Below are 16216 nucleotides of genomic sequence, written 5' to 3'. Positions count from 1 at the left end.
AAAAACCTTTGCTAGAACTGACCGGTTAGGTTACAGATGTAACCCTTCTCACAAGGGAGGCAGTCCTCCACCACATCGGCACCTGTAAGGTTGAGGTACGTGTTCACAGGGCAAGGGACAGCAACAACACCTGTGCCGTTGGGACAGTAGTGACCAGCAATACAAGGATCAGGCACAGAGGTTCCTGAAAATAAAAACAATTTGTATTATTGTCTCCAATATATTTACATAGTGTAGATGAATTTTTTCTCAATGGATATATGGTTGAAATGTCTTTGCATATGTAACAGGAAGTCCATACCATTATCACACATGAATCCGCCAGGGCACAATTCGCAGTCTGACAACTGTGCTCCACCAACGTCTGGTCTGTACTCAGTCTCAGGACATGGGGTGGGGATGATGGTGCCCTCAAGGCAGTAGTGACCCGTGGGACACTGGCCTGCACATTCGTCGTATGCCCCACATGCATCAAAGTCTGTTGTGTTGGTTGGCATGTCAGACTTTGCCCCTGACAGACAGAAGTATCCAGCCACGCACAGGTTGGAGAGTTGGCCACTGCGGCAGTAGTATGATGTCTCACAAGGGAGGCATTCAGGGGCCTCCTGGAGCCCTGTGGTGTTGTCCAAGGTGTATGTACCATTGGGGCAGATGTTGGGTACCAGTGTGCCTGTGTATAGAAGACTTTGTTTTTAGCAAGAGGAAAAATCGGGTACCAGTGTGCCGTCATTGTTTGTTAACAAGAGGAAATATTTCAGCATTAACTACATGTAAACAATTTTAAACAATATAGCTGGATTTTTTTTTAGTCCATCAGGAAAATGTCAAACTTAAATCTATGTCAGAAAAGAAAATGTTTCAGATCAAATTTATACTGAAATTCATTTTTCCAATAAATAATTTTATTAAGGTACACACAAAGGTACCAAACTTTACACACATACCCTGTGGACAGTAGTGATATGGTGGGCAGATGATCTGGTCAGCGGTCACACCACTAGTACAATAATAGCCAGCAGGGCAGGGGTCACAGAGGGAGCTTCCTGTGGTCGTGGAGAAGTAGCCCGCCTGACACGGGGTGGGGGCAGCAGAACCCTCCAGACAGTAGTAGCCAACAGGACACTCAAAACCTGTAAAACCACATACACTCAGTAGAGCATTTACATATAGCTAAATATACATTTAGGACAAATTTTTTTGCACACTGGACAGGCATTTCAAGTGATTATAGCTGTGCCGGAAAAATCTGTCTGGCATCCCCCATGCCAGATGAGTCACACACAACCTCAAGCCACTTGTTGTTTATGTATGGTTGGTTATAATTACATTATGACACCTTCACTAAAGCATAAATAAACATGTAATTATGTAATACCTTTAAAAACAAGCGTAAACAAATATTTAAGAAGACTTATTTGATGTCAACATTGATCTCATTTTACCATCATCATGAAACAGTGTCAGTAAACAGTGTTGCACAAACTTTATGGTCAAATCAATGGTAAAATCAATGTAAAAATTTAAATATGTACAAAGTTAAAATAGAAGATGAATTTGAATATAAATTGACAGAAATATTTTTTAATTTATTGAGAGCTTCTTCATTCCTTCTGTAAGTAACTAAAAGCATTTTATTCATATCTCGCCCATAATCTGACCTGTAGGTGTGGGTGTGGTGATGGTTTCGTTGTCAGGGCAGTAGTATCCAGCACTGCAATTCCCTGTTGGGGCGGAGAGCCCGTCAATAGCACAGTAGTAGCCTCCTGTACATGGCTGGCAGTCATCAACAGTCTTCCCAGCTACAACACACAACTCATCGTCATCTTACCTTGGCAACTTTGTCAGTACTTAAGGTAAGCTATCCATGCCATTCAGATGCAAAGATGTGCTGGTGTATTTTAGCTATTAACATTGGGATTATTTCTATGTTTAATTTATATTGAATAACCATTATATTATTTTTGCATGGATTACATTTTTAAATAAATCACACGATTATGACCCTACTATATTATGATATAATATACTAAGGAAGGTTTTAAAACATAATTTAACTATGGTTATATTGGGATTTTATTAATTTGATATTTAAATAACATATTGTCCATATAAAAAGCTCTCAGTGAAAACGTCAAAAAACATTGAAACTTAACATTTTGTAATTTTAAAATGAAACTTTACAAGTAACATTTTTTTATCAATGATGGATGAATTACCTTAAGATACCACAAAGGATAGTCTTAATCTGTCCAGCAGAGAGAAAAACTAAACTATACACAAATCTCAGTAAAACTGTTAAGAATAAAATTAGCTTTATATATACATAAACAATTTGCTGGCACAAATAATACAGATTTACTCATTCAATATTTTAAAGTTCTTTCATGCTTCATTAATCCCATCAGCACCAATGTTAAAGAATATCAGATGCTTACTTGTGACAGCCCGGAAAGTTCCACTTGGGCACATCTCTATCATCACTGTTCCATTGGGACAATAATGGCCGGTGGGGCACACATCATTTAATGGGTAGGCTGCTGAGGGTGAGGGCGTGCTCTGGTTGGCTCCTCCCTGGCAGAAGTACCCAGCTGAACAGTCACCTGTAATCACAAGTTTGTACGTGTATCTACATAACCAACAAGTGTGTTCAAGTCTAATGAACAAAATAATAGAGGCTTTAAACCAACTATTAAAAAGTCTTTAAAAATTCCACTAGTGAAGTACTGACCATCTGGAAGTGTGTTTCCAGTGCCCTCACAGTACTGGCCCACTGTGCAGTCCATACAGTCTGTGACCTCGTCCTGGCCTGTTGCGTTGTTGTACGTCCCGGCCGGGCATGGCACAGGGTTCGGATCCCCGAATACGCAATAATGACCTGCATGAGAAAAAGCATGGACATGTATAAATAAAACAAGTTTTAACAAAGAAAGAATAATACCAGGTACTTAACAGGCAAGGAACTAACAAACAAACAGGATGACAAACTGAAAACAGCAAAATAAAAGCATTTGGTTTGTTTGCAAACATATCAGATATAAAGGAACTAGAATTCCGCAAAACAGATCTGTTGCCAATCAAGAATGCTCATACTTTTTCTGGTCAAAGTCACCACAACCTTGACCTTCAATCAATTAACACCAAAATGAATAAAGAGTAATTCTAGGGGTTTTTTCTAGCTAAGGTTGGAAACAAAAATTTGATGCCAATAACAAGGACAACGTGTATGCTGTAACTGAACAATTCCAAATCCAAATGTATCTGCCATAAAACTAAAGCTGTCAGAGGAGTGAAGAATATCCCCAAATGCTGCCTGGATACAGGTTGGCAAACTATTTTTTTTAAAAAGATGCCATAACTCCAAAATTGTTGTACATTGCATTTCCACTTATCATGCTTACAAAAAAAAGTTGTTTGATTAAAATCCATTGAGTAGTTTAGAAGTTACCCTACTCACAAGAAAAAGCTACAAAGGACAATAACACTTCAGTTGCTTAAATAGAGTTATGTTTCCTTGGGAACACTGCACTTCCTCTCAGTGTGCTTTACATTTGTATGAAGTATAATTAAATTCCATCCAGTTGTTTCAAGTTATGCTCAGCATAAGAAAACGTTACAAAGTGCAATAACTCTGTCATAAACTAAAATATCGTATGAAGTTAAATCAAATTCCATGCAGTAATTTTCAAGTTATGCTCCAGACAAGACCAATTGCAGGAGACCAACCCACCAGTCACAGGGTGACTCCAATATACCCCCTCAAAATTTGTTTGTCGTGTTGGTATAAAGAAAAAAGTTTGAACATAATGAAATATTAATTATGAAATGCTTATGTAACCATTTCTTACCAGTCATGCATACATCGGGTGCGGACATATTACTGAGGAGACACATGTACCCAGCAGGGCAGATGGTGCAGTTGTCCTGACCATATGATGCCTGGTATGTTCCTGGGGGGCACGCCTCCTCCTGGGTTGTGCCTGCCTCACAGAAGAACCCAGTTGGGCAGATGTAGCCTGTCATGCCGTCCGTTGGGGTAGGGGTGGTGCTGCCTTCCAGACACACATACCTGGGGGAAGAACAATCATGTTTATATAAAGGAATAAACCCTTGGTGTAAAGTTTGAACCGGAAGATTATGCTTTCAACCAAATTCAATATGACAGTAAAGATCTAAGGCTAACAATGAAAAAGACTTGTCTGCCCTTACCCAGGATCACAGATGGGCATGGTTGAGTTCTTCACATTGGCCTGGACGTTACAGTAGTGGCCAGGCAGGCAGTCAAGACATTGGGTGACGTTGGTCACACCTGTACTGCGTGAAAACGTGCCTATAGGGCAGGGCAGCGGGTAGTCACTTCCCTCGAGACAGTAGTACCCAATTGGACAAATGTCATTGCCAGTGAAACTAGTGTTGTCACTGTGGTCCACCTACATAGAGAAACACACCATTTACAGACAGTGCACTTATAGAAAAGGCTGTCAACACAAAATCTGAATTTAGGGATACAGCAAATCTGTCAGTATTACACCATTTACTGGTATGCTGTTGTAGAGATAAGCAGCTAAATGTATCAAACTGGTTAACTCTTTGGTTAAGTCAAAAGTAGCAAAAATGTTTATTGATTGGCCAATATTTATCAAACAATTACTATCATCCAATCAAATAACTTCACTGTGCTAACTGGCAAAAGCCTGTTTACAACTTATCCATTAAAGTTTAATACAATTGGCTGCAGACTCACAGTTATAACATCATTTTTTCTACCGTGTTCTCACAATTCTATCAAATATCCTATTTCATGAATACTTCATATTCACAATAAATTCACATTACGCTGTTAGTATTCTTCTATTCACTGCTCACTTTTGTTCAGAACAAAGGATACACCCCCCCCCCCCCCCCAAATATTCTACCTTTTAAATGAGAAATGAGTTGAATGTAGGTACTTTTAAAATGTCATTATATAAGAAAAGATGTTCCATTTAATACAGTAACTATACTTAACAAATGAATTATACACATTTTCAGATTGATTGTCCTTTGCATTCTTTAAATGTGCATCAGGACATGAACATTTCGTTTAAAGTGAAAACCAACAAATCAGTAATGCGTTTTTATCTGTAACAATATAAAGCATGCAAAATGCAAACTGAAAAAATAGGTTTGCAGACTTACAAGGTGGTCAATGGGTTGTGCGACCTCGGCAGACCCTGTGCAGTAGTGGCCCGGGCTACAGTTAGCCGTGGGGGTGGTGAGGCCTTCCACCTCACAGTACATGCCCGGCGTGCAGTCCACACAATCAGACACTACATCATTGTTCAGGGCGTCACCGTATGTGCCCACAGGACATGGTGTTGGCAGGCTGCTGCCGGCCGGACAATAGTATCCCATTGTACAGTTGGCTGGGGTCGTGATGGCCACACCTTAAACATAGTTAAATAGAAAGTCAAAGTCTTGTACTAATAGAGTCATTAATTAGTACAATTTTCTAAAGCTAAAATTAGTAAAGTACTGAAACTGTTTTTTAAGTTAATATATTTCTAAAAAAGAGGACAGAGATTGAGAAAAAAATCCCAATTAACAAACTAAGTGAAATGGTTTTCTAGAAGAATACTTAACTAAATATGACAAATAATCTAAAACTTTACTAGGAAAGATACCAGAAAGTATTATGAATCAAGGTAACAAATGCGAATGTGAGGTGGTGAAGAAGACTGTTACAAAATATAAATGGTGTGAACATGTGCTACATGGGATAATAACAGTGAAGGGGCAAAAACAAGGTCAGGATACACTTGTTACAAATTAAATATAAAGACAAACTTGTTTTTCAAACAGTTTTGCATTATGTTAATGTTATTGAGTGGCTGTAAAAATATGAGTTTGAACACAGACTCTCAAAATATATTAATATCATTTGTTACACAGGATTTGGGTTGAAAATGAAGTAGATGTCAGTACACAAAGGGTAAGCAGGGTTGCATCCTCATGTAAGATACTTAGAATGATGCTTTTTGTAGAACTCATGCTTTGTATAAAGAAATAATAGCCTAGGCTATAGAATGAGTGAAGTCCTACATCATGGTCATGAAAATGACTATGGTGAGAACATAGAATGATTTTTAAAGATATTACATAAACAGCATATGTTAAATATGGTATTAAAACAACAGGGATACAGTTCACTGCAAACAGTAATTATTAACAATAATATTCATGCAATCAAGTTACCATCACAAGTGGTGCCACCTCCTGAAACATTCACAACCATCCACATAATAATTAAAACCAGGACATAAACCTGTCAGCAAAAAAGGACAGAATCATGTGTCACCTTCACAAAATGCCTGATATAAAAAAGGTGCTGAATAACTTAACAGAAGTAATCTGTTAGCATCCATCCTGGTCTTCACAGCGTCATATGTTTAAAGGTCTAGTAAGAGATATTATTTTCTACATGGTAATCTATAAGACTAAGACAAAGAATTATCCTGAAAGAATGCATGGTTTATGATAATTAGTAGATCTATATTTAGTAAAAGTGTCAGTTAATTGTCTAATTGGCTTTTAATTATTTTTATTTAAATCATTATTTTCTCTAAACAACTGTCAACTGGTTTTGGAAAGAACTTGGTTTATCTATTTTGAAATCAGATTGCCTTAATACATTATCTATCAAAATGACACTTAGCCAAAATTTATCTATGTACTGTCTTGAGCGTACCTGCAGCAAGGTTACAGTAAAATCCAGGGTCGCAGGTGAGGCAGGTGGACTGGGCGGAGCTGGGCTGGAATGTACCATTGGGGCAGAACACAGGGATGGGGGAACCCTGCTCACAGTAGTGGCCTGGCCAACACTCCAATCCCATGGGAGTCAGGGAATCCTGGCCACCAGGGCAGTAGTAACCAGGGGCACACTCTCCCACCTCCGCTGTCAAGCCTGTACCTGTAAACAACAAAGAACAATTTTAGATAGATTTATTCATTAAATAATTAAATAGGTTGTAATGAAAAAGTATGAAAGTTTAAAACATTCAGCTAACAAGTCATTTATGACAAAAAATTTAACAAATTTTGATTATAGTTGAGAGATTTCAAATTTAACATAAATTGTAAATCATATACATACATTTTATAACATGCACTTACCATTACAGTAATATCCAGCTGTGCAGTTCTGGCAATCAGACTCCTGCTGGTTGTATTCCTGGTTGGAGAATGTTCCAGCGGGGCACTGGATTGGCTGCATGCCCTCGAGACAGTAGTGACCCACTGGACACGGTATCTGGGTGGGTGTGGCACTCGCGTTGTTGCAGTACCAGCCAGCTGAACAGTTGCCTGTATAAACCATCACATTTTGTCATCAACTGTTGTTAACAATAAAGTCTTATCAAGAAACAAAAACATAAACCATAACAAAATGTTAGAATTGCAGTAAAATCTGCTACTGTTTAAAACAAGATAATCTGATAATATTTTTTTAGTTCAGTAAAAAAAACCCAGCTTTGAGTACATCGTTATTTATATTTTTAAGAAAGTGGATCCATGTGACTGCATTCTCTACAACTTATTCAGCTATTACCAGTAGGCAGTGGAAGGCCTGGTGTTTCACAGTACATGCCCGCGTCACAGGCGGTGGGCTTGGACGAACCCTGGGGACAGTAGTAGCCCATGGGGCAGATTCCACCAGTAGACAAGAGGAAGTCTGGGCATACACAGTCCCATGTTGGTGCACAAGTGTCATTCGAGTATAATCCACTGAAAATAACAAAAGTTGACTGTACAAATTCTTATACTTTTTAGTTATTTAAAAAAATTCCACAATGACAGTGGTCGAAATTAGCACAAGCCCACAAGCCCTGCACTGGTAAAATGTCTTTTGGGCTTGCTCAAATTCTGAATTTTATATAGCAGGGCTTGTTCAAAATTTTAATGCCAAGCAATAGTATAATAATTCGGGCTTGTTAATCCAAAAGTCTAATTTCGATGACTGCAATGATATCCTCTTAAACGCAGTTATTTTCTGATGATGAGGTGTACGGTATATCCCATCTAATGTACCATAGAAAGTGAGACTTTGTCTCAGTGCATTGAAGAAATATAACACACCACTTATGGAAATATACATAACATATAATAATTTGAAATACATCTTTGTACCAATAGAGAATACAAAAAAATGCTGACTCATTAGAGCAGGTAACTTACGCAGAAGTTCCACCGACAGCAGCACCTAGATCATATGGTTTAGCGCTGAAAGCCGCTCCGGCACACCAGAAACCATTGTCACATTCCCCATCAGGAACAACATTACCAGTTCCCTCGCAATAGTAGCCAGGAGGACAGTCTATACAGTCACTGACATCAGTCGAACCTGGAAAACATAGATATATACATAGGGATGTAAAGAATATTTCAAGCACTAATAAAGCTTTAATTGCTTGCTTGTATGAAATATATTGTGTAAAATGTTACAATTCTTCAGTAACATGAAAGTTTTTACCATTTTCATCAAATAACATTATTTATTAAGAACATTTTTTTTGAAGGCAGTTATCATATTGGAAGCCAAAATCTTTACCTACATTTTTCAATGCTAATCAAGTCAAGTGTATACCAGTGACATTGTTGTATGTGCCAGCAGGGCATGGGAACTCAGTGGCCATTGTCGTGTTTTCAGGGCAGTAGTGACCAGTTGGGCAGGTCAGAGGGGTGACCGTCGCATTCTCACAGTAGAAACCTGCAGAAAACATAGCTGTTTAGTAACACCATCAATCAGATTGCTGTTCCTTCACAAAGTATTATTCATAACCTTATAAAATCAAGCAGATGGCACTTAGAAGATAAATGAAATAAGTTTAAAGTTTTGCAATGAGCAGTGGAGACACTGTTGCACTAACCTTGTGGGCAGGGCAGACACTGGGCATATCCAGTGTTTGGGGCATATGTTCCAGGCTCACAATAGCTGAAGTAGCCAGAGTTGTCGGGGCATTCGGCTCCAGCAGGACACACATCACCTGTACCTGTGTGTAACCCTGTTGACACCACAGGGACGCTAAGGCTCACACCTGCACAAACAAGATCAAGAGTTTTTCACTATTCTAAACAGTACTGCCAATTTCTCATACAATACTAATGTCTGAAATGATTTTCCATGACAATAGGACAGCATTACTTCAGTACACATTCTAAAATTTCTGGCAGTACGAGGATTTATATCACAACCCAGATGAAGTTCAACTTACCAAGATAGCAGTAATGTCCTGAAGTGCAGTTTCCGGCGGGCGCAGTGAGACCGGTGGTGTCACAGTACATTCCCGACGTACAGTCTGTACAATCTGTGTAGTTCCCGAGACCAGTTGTGTGTCCGTATGTACCTAAGCACAAAGATATGCAATATAAGAACATACAATTTATTCCAAAGATGAACAGTTACTATTTTATGTATTAGGACAGCTGTCAGTATGCAAGCCATAGCTCTATCATAGCATACATAACACCAGGCTTACCAATAGGGCATGGTTGTGTGGCAAGACCAGTTCCCTCTGGGCAGTAATGTCCCTGTGGGCAAGGATCCACCGTGGAACCACCTGTACACTCAAAGCCAGTGGGGCACACGGCACATGTCGCCTGACCCGTAGCATTTGTGTAAGAACCTGGTGTGCATGTGATCGGGGCTGTGGAACCCTGGGGGCAGTAGGAGCCGATCGGGCACACATCACCTGTCACACCATCTGCAAAGTTAAAAAAATAGTTCAGTTATATTAGGTATTGGTAATGTATAATGAAAACTCTCTATGGTAATATACAGTATACATTATGCTCATAAAATACAGTTACAATGGATATTATGGAAGTATAGTCCTGCAGTGTCTTCTCACCAGTAGGGTTGCTCTCTTGCGCATTAAGTGTACAGTAGTATCCAGGATCACAGTCTCCAGTGATGGAGTCATTACCGGCTAGGTAACAATACTGGCCTGCCGGACAATCCACGCAGTCAGATAGCAATTGCTTGCCTGCAGATGAAAACAAAACCATCAAGATGATATACAATTGAAATAATTTTACAATGAAAGCAACTTAAAAACTTACAGAATTTAAACAAAAATAGTTTAAGGACAATCAATCTAACTCTAATAGATACATAATATACTGACCTTCCTGAGACTGATATGTGCCACGAGGGCAGGGGGTAGGTACTGCAGTTCCCTGCTCACAGTAGTGGCCAACAGGACACAGATACCCATATGTCTGGCTCACAGGGGCGGCCTCGATGGAGCCCAGCTCACAGTAATGGCCGGCGGTGCACTCTGCCTGTGGCTGGACAAGCCCCTCTGTCGGGCAGTACCAGCCAGGTACACAGGGCAGGCACTCTGTGTGGTTGGTCAGACCTGTCAGGTTGCTGTATGTGCCGATTGGACAGTTGGTTGCTGGAATAACAAGGCACTAGTTATCATGCAAATTGCAACAGCGCAGGGAAAAAGTACTAAATCATTAACTGGCAAATTCACACACATTATGTGGCACATCCTTTTATCCAAATGACAATAAAAATGGAATTGAAGTCAAAGAGCTCTGTATGCAGATACTAATCCTCATATTAAGTTAAATGCCAACACGCCACTTACAATAAACAGTTAAAGGTTTTTATATTAATGGTTTGTCCCTGGGCAATGTCTTTGTTTACTTGGAAACTCAACGGGAAGAAATAAGCTGTGTTTTCTCTCATAGAAAAATAAAATGATCAAGATTTTATAGAACAAGCTGACACAGTAAGTTACAAATGCACCCGAAGTACCATCCACTTCAATGGAGTATGCAATTTCTAATACCTTTGTCTAAATTCAGAGCAATTATAAACTATAAGCATATGCAAGACCCCATAATGGTTGACCTTAAGGGGAACTAACTATACTCATTCCATATGCATATATGCAGCATTATACCCTTTGTGTGGCTTTGAACTTTGAGGTTGGGGCATGGAATATGAAGTGGACCCATTGTTTTAATGTAATCAACATATTCCCCAAGTAGTTCTAAAACCCCTCAATGCACGAGTTACATCCCAGAGAGGTAAAACGGGAACATATGAGGCACAGATGGAGATGTGTATATGCCCATCTTCATCTAGAGCAATCATTGTACTGGAATCTTATTATTTTTGAATTTTTACTCAAATACATTTTTGCTCTGAAATTACTTCCCTTAAAAATACTGAGTAATGATTTTATCAATATAATACCTAAGAGAATGTGCTTTTAAAAATGAGTAAAACAAACAAAATGAATCATGCTATTCTGTTATGTTGAAATCTCATTTGAGATTGAGAAATGACTGGAGCATTTTCATGATATTGGGACCAGCTATATTATCCACAATAACTGTGCTTACGTATGAATGTTCCCTCTGGGCAGTACTGTCCCTCTGGACAGATGTCGCCAGTGGTTCCATCAGTTGGGGTAGGGGAGGCAGCCCCATTGATGCACATGTATCCTGCTGCGCAATCACCCTCCGGGGAAGTGAGCCCCTCTGTCTGACAGTACTTGGTTGGTAGGCAGGATGTACACTCATCTACAGTGGTGGATTATAATGCATTTCATAAAAAAAAAAAATCACAAGGATGGTAAATAGGCATATATACCGGTAATTGTTTTTCTCCCTTTATTTTGCATTTTACGAGATATAATTATATTCACAATTTTATTTTTAAAAAATTATTGAATTTGTTATTAAAACTGTTGACATCATACTTGGAGCTTCATAGTTGAGGGCGCTACTATATGTTCCAGAGGGGCATGGATAGGTATTCTTTCCCCCTGTTCCTGTTGGGCAGTAGTACCCAGCTGGACAGTCCAGAGGTACTATGATGCCAGTATCGTTAGATCCAACCGAGTACTCAAATGGATCACAGTAGTATCGTGATGGGCAGATCTTGCAGGTTGATTCTCCGGTTGTGTCCTGGTATTCTCCCCGTGCGCACATAATAGGGACAGCTGTTCCCGTGGGACAGTACGTTCCCTGGGGACAAGGGTATTCACTGGGGTCCTCCACAGCCTGTCCGCCTGGACAGTAGAAGCCCTCCTTGCACGGACCTGTCACATTGGTTAGCCCGGGGGAAACACAGTAATAACCTAAAAATATTAAAGTTTTGATAACAGTCCTACTTAGTCTAAACAATCATACTCAACTAGTATTTAAAATGCATACTCAACTATCTAAGTATTCAAAATCAACAAAATGAATTAATTTTAATTCAAATATACATTGACTGTAATCATATCAATTTTACAATTTCATTGAATGTTTGTAAAACATTGACCCTAAATAAGCATATGGTTTGATACTATAACATTTTATTACGGATATGCATTCATCTCCAATAATGAATTCTTACCAGCAGTGCAGTTCTGACAGTCAGACTCCTGTGTAAGGCCAAGGGAGTTGGAATATGTTCCAGCAGGGCAGGGTGTTGGGGCGGGCGAGCCTGTGAGACAGTAGTGCCCAACCGTGCAGATTGTGCTGGCCGGACTCGGCTCTGAGTCTCCTCCAGGGCAATAGTAGCCAGCACTACAGTCACCTACACAACCAACAATTAACAGATAATAAATTTTACATTCTTAAGTATTACTTTATTACTAAGTTTTAAATACAATCGACCTCTGAAATACTGGAACAAAAATGTTTCTTTCACAGTTTTGTACAATGTCATCACATCTCTATTTTAGGTATGTCATGGAAGTTGAAATTAGGAGCTTGTATCCATATTAAATGTTTTATTTTTTCATCAGTTTCATAGATATTATCACCTGTTGGTGTGGACAGTTCATAAGTTTCACAGTACTGGCCAGCATCACATTCTGTTGGGGCCTCAGAACCAAAGGGGCAGTAAGTGCCTGGCTGACACCGGCCCCCCGTGAAGTTCTGGTCAGGGCACATACATAGGTCCACAGAGCTAAAGTTACCTGCACAGTAAACATTTTTATACACATTTTGTCTATTTTTAAGACATATAATAAATTGTATTCAGCTAGTGCCAAGAAATTTAGGCTGATTAATAGTTTTCACTTGCAACAACACTGAAAGTATTTAAGTATCATCTTAAAGAAATAAAGCATTAACACAAGTCATCCATGGTAGAAAGCAGTTTTATTTTAATCAATGTATGCACCAAGTTGGGTATGTCCTTACCGACTGGAGTAGGTGTTGGTGAGGTGGCACCGCCAGAACAGAACCAGCCAGGGGAGCACGAGGCTGTAACAGCACTCTGGCCAGGGGAATTGCAAAACGATCCTGGGTCACAATACACACAGGCAGAGTCATTGACCGCGTTTGTGTTGGGATTGTATGTTCCAGCTGGGCACGGGTACTGTTCACTATGCTCTGTGCCCTCAGGACAGTAGCGGCCAACTGGACAGCTCTTAGTGAGGTAATCATTTGCTCCAGCCATACAGTAGTAGCCAGCCGGACAGAGATCACACACCGATTGACCTGTCATATAGAACAACTATTAACTTAAACATTACCGACTCCATTTACATATTTATCTCACTTAATATGCAAGGATATTGAAAACCTCTTCTTGCTCTGGATAATTGAAGCTGATACAAAAAAAAATAGTATCACTTACCTGTACTGCCAGCGTATGTGCCAGCTGGGCACTGGGTGGACACAGTGGAGTTTAGTGGACAGTAGTGACCAACAGGGCATATGTCTCCAGTACCGGTGTAGCTACTGCCCGACACAGGGGCTGCAACATTTACTCCCAGGGTGCAATAGTAACCAGGGTCACATGGGCCATTAGGGCTGGTGCTTCCAGGCGTGGAGCAGTAATAACCACCTGCACAAGGAAAGGAACAGTGAAGGCTATGGTTAATTCATATTAAATATCAATTGAAATCATATTAAGATGATAATATCTTCACCTATCATTATATTTAAACTCTTCCAAGACATGTATGTTGTATCAATTTTTACATTTTTTTTAATGTTAGTAATGTTTCCAACAAGCGTCCAAACTCATGCTACCTGTGCAGTCCGTGCACTGTGATATATCAGAGAGCTGATCTGTGGCCCCGTATGTTCCTGCTGGACACAGTTGAATGTCAGCGCCAGTACCCTCAGGGCAGTAGTTACCCTGCAACCAATCAAAAACTTTTGTATGACCTTTAAGACTTAAAAGTTGATTTTTTTTAATGTGTCAATAACAAAAACAGTATGATTTTTACCCAATTCCTAAATGAGTTTACATTATGCTCCAAATGACTCATACCTGTGGACATATATCAGCTCTGTCCCTGTTAACGCAGTAGAAGCCTGGTGGACAGATGGTACAGGTACTAGCCCCTGTTGTGTTCATGTAAGTTCCATTGGGGCAGGCAGAGGGGGCCCCTGAACCCAAGGGGCAGTAGAAGCCCTCCGGGCAGATGTCACCTGTCACCCCATCAACAGGGGAGCTTGTGTTGGCAGTCAGAGTACAATAGTAGCCCGCGTCACAGAGGCCCGTTGGATAGGTGAGACCCGCACTCCCACAGAAGTAGCCTGATATACATAGGATACCAGCTTACAGAAATGTGTATATGTTAATATTCAATAAGACTATTAAATCAACAAAATGAAGAGTGAACAATATAATAGACTTCCAATGAGTGTGTTTCATGAGACTTCTACCTTATATAGCAGAAAAGGTTACTAGTGTCTTTGGTTGAAAAAGAAATGACAATGGAACTTACCAGCATAGCAAGCAGTACAATCTGTGACATCTCCAGCCCCTGTGGTGTTGAGGAAAGTTCCAGCAGGACAGTCAGTGGGGGTGTGTGTACCGTTAGGACAATAGTGGCCCTCTGTACATAAATCTCCGTATGTTTGGGAGACTGGGTTGGGTGTCTCACCTCGCACAGTGCAGTAGAAACCTGAGACAATGCACAAGAAAAAAACAAACCATGAACAATTTTGAGCCCATTGCGCCAATACCTATTTCCAACATTGATTAAATTGATTTTTCTTTAAATACTGCTGCAAACTTAGTGCAGAGAAACAAATACTTATTGATCAGAACTTTGTTAATTAGTTGACAACTTTGTAAAAGTGAACTGCTATGTCATTAATGATCTTATTTACTTAAACAGCCCAATGACAAACTTAATACCTGGTATAAAATTATGATTGGCCTAAAGACACTTTTTTTAAATTGGGTTTCTAAAAATCCCTATATTGGCAAAATAATATTCTATTTCTAAGAAGGTTCTGCTTAGGGATGCTCACCTGCCCAGCATGAGGCAGACTCTGTTGTAAGACCTGTACTTCCACAGTAGAAGCCTGGTGTGCAGTCGGTACATTCGGAGCTTGCCTGGAGCCCCGTCACATTGCTGTATGTGCCAACTGGGCAACCAATGCCCGTCACACTCCCACTCTCACAATACTTGCCCAGTGGACAAATGTTGCCTGTGGTCCCGTCTGTTGGGGTGGAGTTGTATGCTCCCAAGGTGCAGAAATATCCTGGAGAGCAAGGTCCTGATGGCTCTATGTTGCCTGTATGATTTAAGGGAAACTTTAAAACCAATGAAATGTTGGAAAATATTAAATTGGTATTAAAGATACTAAAGTAAATGCCACTCATAAGGATAGCATTTTTGGTTAAACTTTTTGGATGAAAAATAAAATGTTATGGAATACATACCTTCACCATTGCAGAAAGTGCCAGGTTCACATGATGTGCACTGGGTGTTGCTCCAAAGTGATGTCATGTTGCTGTAAGTGCCTGCAGGACACAGGAACTCCATGGCATCTGTGGTGCTGGTCGGGCAGTAAGCCCCGCTTGGACAGGGTGTTGGCACATCAACACCCCGGTAGCTACGGTAACGACCGGAGTAATTCCCACTGGTGGTCACATTCTCATCATCAAGGTTCTCATAATCTCCAAATGCCTTGCAGTATGAGCCCGCAGGACAGGGGTCACAGTTACCCTGAGCCCAGTGGGGCTGGTAGTTTCCAGATGGGCAGCCGGTCTCATTGTGACTTCCCTCGTAGCAGAAATGGCCAGGACTGCAGGCATATTCAGATGGCATGGGGGTGGACTGTCCTCCAGGGCAGAAATACCCAACACTGCACAGACCGGTTGGCTCATACAAGCCAGTGGACTGACAGTAGTAGCCAGGGGTACACTCAAGGCAGTCTGATAAGCTGGCTCCACCTGTTGCATCTAGAATTGGTGTGAAAA

At 40.2% G+C, this 16216-nt stretch overlaps 1 protein-coding gene across 1 annotated transcript in view; it reads right to left on the bottom strand.

The window, feature by feature from the left end:
* Nucleotides 1-16216, bottom strand: part of LOC128225557 (uncharacterized) — a 106253-nt gene that overhangs the window by 15868 nt on the left and 74169 nt on the right. Inside the window, exons 56-86 of the mRNA XM_052935421.1 lie at nucleotides 15677-16198; nucleotides 15262-15528; nucleotides 14730-14909; nucleotides 14270-14538; nucleotides 14026-14134; nucleotides 13628-13837; nucleotides 13189-13488; nucleotides 12807-12962; nucleotides 12395-12577; nucleotides 11751-12131; nucleotides 11392-11571; nucleotides 10158-10430; nucleotides 9882-10016; nucleotides 9510-9734; nucleotides 9246-9377; nucleotides 8901-9068; nucleotides 8618-8740; nucleotides 8209-8374; nucleotides 7583-7758; nucleotides 7150-7338; nucleotides 6725-6946; nucleotides 6232-6252; nucleotides 5176-5423; nucleotides 4207-4427; nucleotides 3846-4066; nucleotides 2729-2875; nucleotides 2436-2600; nucleotides 1659-1799; nucleotides 945-1130; nucleotides 302-670; nucleotides 23-184 (exon numbers count right to left, since the gene is read on the bottom strand). Of these exons, the coding sequence (XP_052791381.1) occupies nucleotides 23-184; nucleotides 302-670; nucleotides 945-1130; nucleotides 1659-1799; nucleotides 2436-2600; nucleotides 2729-2875; nucleotides 3846-4066; nucleotides 4207-4427; nucleotides 5176-5423; nucleotides 6232-6252; nucleotides 6725-6946; nucleotides 7150-7338; nucleotides 7583-7758; nucleotides 8209-8374; nucleotides 8618-8740; nucleotides 8901-9068; nucleotides 9246-9377; nucleotides 9510-9734; nucleotides 9882-10016; nucleotides 10158-10430; nucleotides 11392-11571; nucleotides 11751-12131; nucleotides 12395-12577; nucleotides 12807-12962; nucleotides 13189-13488; nucleotides 13628-13837; nucleotides 14026-14134; nucleotides 14270-14538; nucleotides 14730-14909; nucleotides 15262-15528; nucleotides 15677-16198 (6447 nt within the window). The remainder of the gene's footprint in view (nucleotides 1-22; nucleotides 185-301; nucleotides 671-944; nucleotides 1131-1658; nucleotides 1800-2435; nucleotides 2601-2728; nucleotides 2876-3845; nucleotides 4067-4206; nucleotides 4428-5175; nucleotides 5424-6231; nucleotides 6253-6724; nucleotides 6947-7149; nucleotides 7339-7582; nucleotides 7759-8208; nucleotides 8375-8617; nucleotides 8741-8900; nucleotides 9069-9245; nucleotides 9378-9509; nucleotides 9735-9881; nucleotides 10017-10157; nucleotides 10431-11391; nucleotides 11572-11750; nucleotides 12132-12394; nucleotides 12578-12806; nucleotides 12963-13188; nucleotides 13489-13627; nucleotides 13838-14025; nucleotides 14135-14269; nucleotides 14539-14729; nucleotides 14910-15261; nucleotides 15529-15676; nucleotides 16199-16216) is intronic.

Source organism: Mya arenaria, chromosome 3 (assembly GCF_026914265.1).
Source record: "Mya arenaria isolate MELC-2E11 chromosome 3, ASM2691426v1".
Classification (NCBI taxonomy): Eukaryota; Metazoa; Mollusca; class Bivalvia; order Myida; family Myidae; genus Mya; species Mya arenaria.
This window is presented reverse-complemented; position numbering and strand designations above follow the sequence as displayed.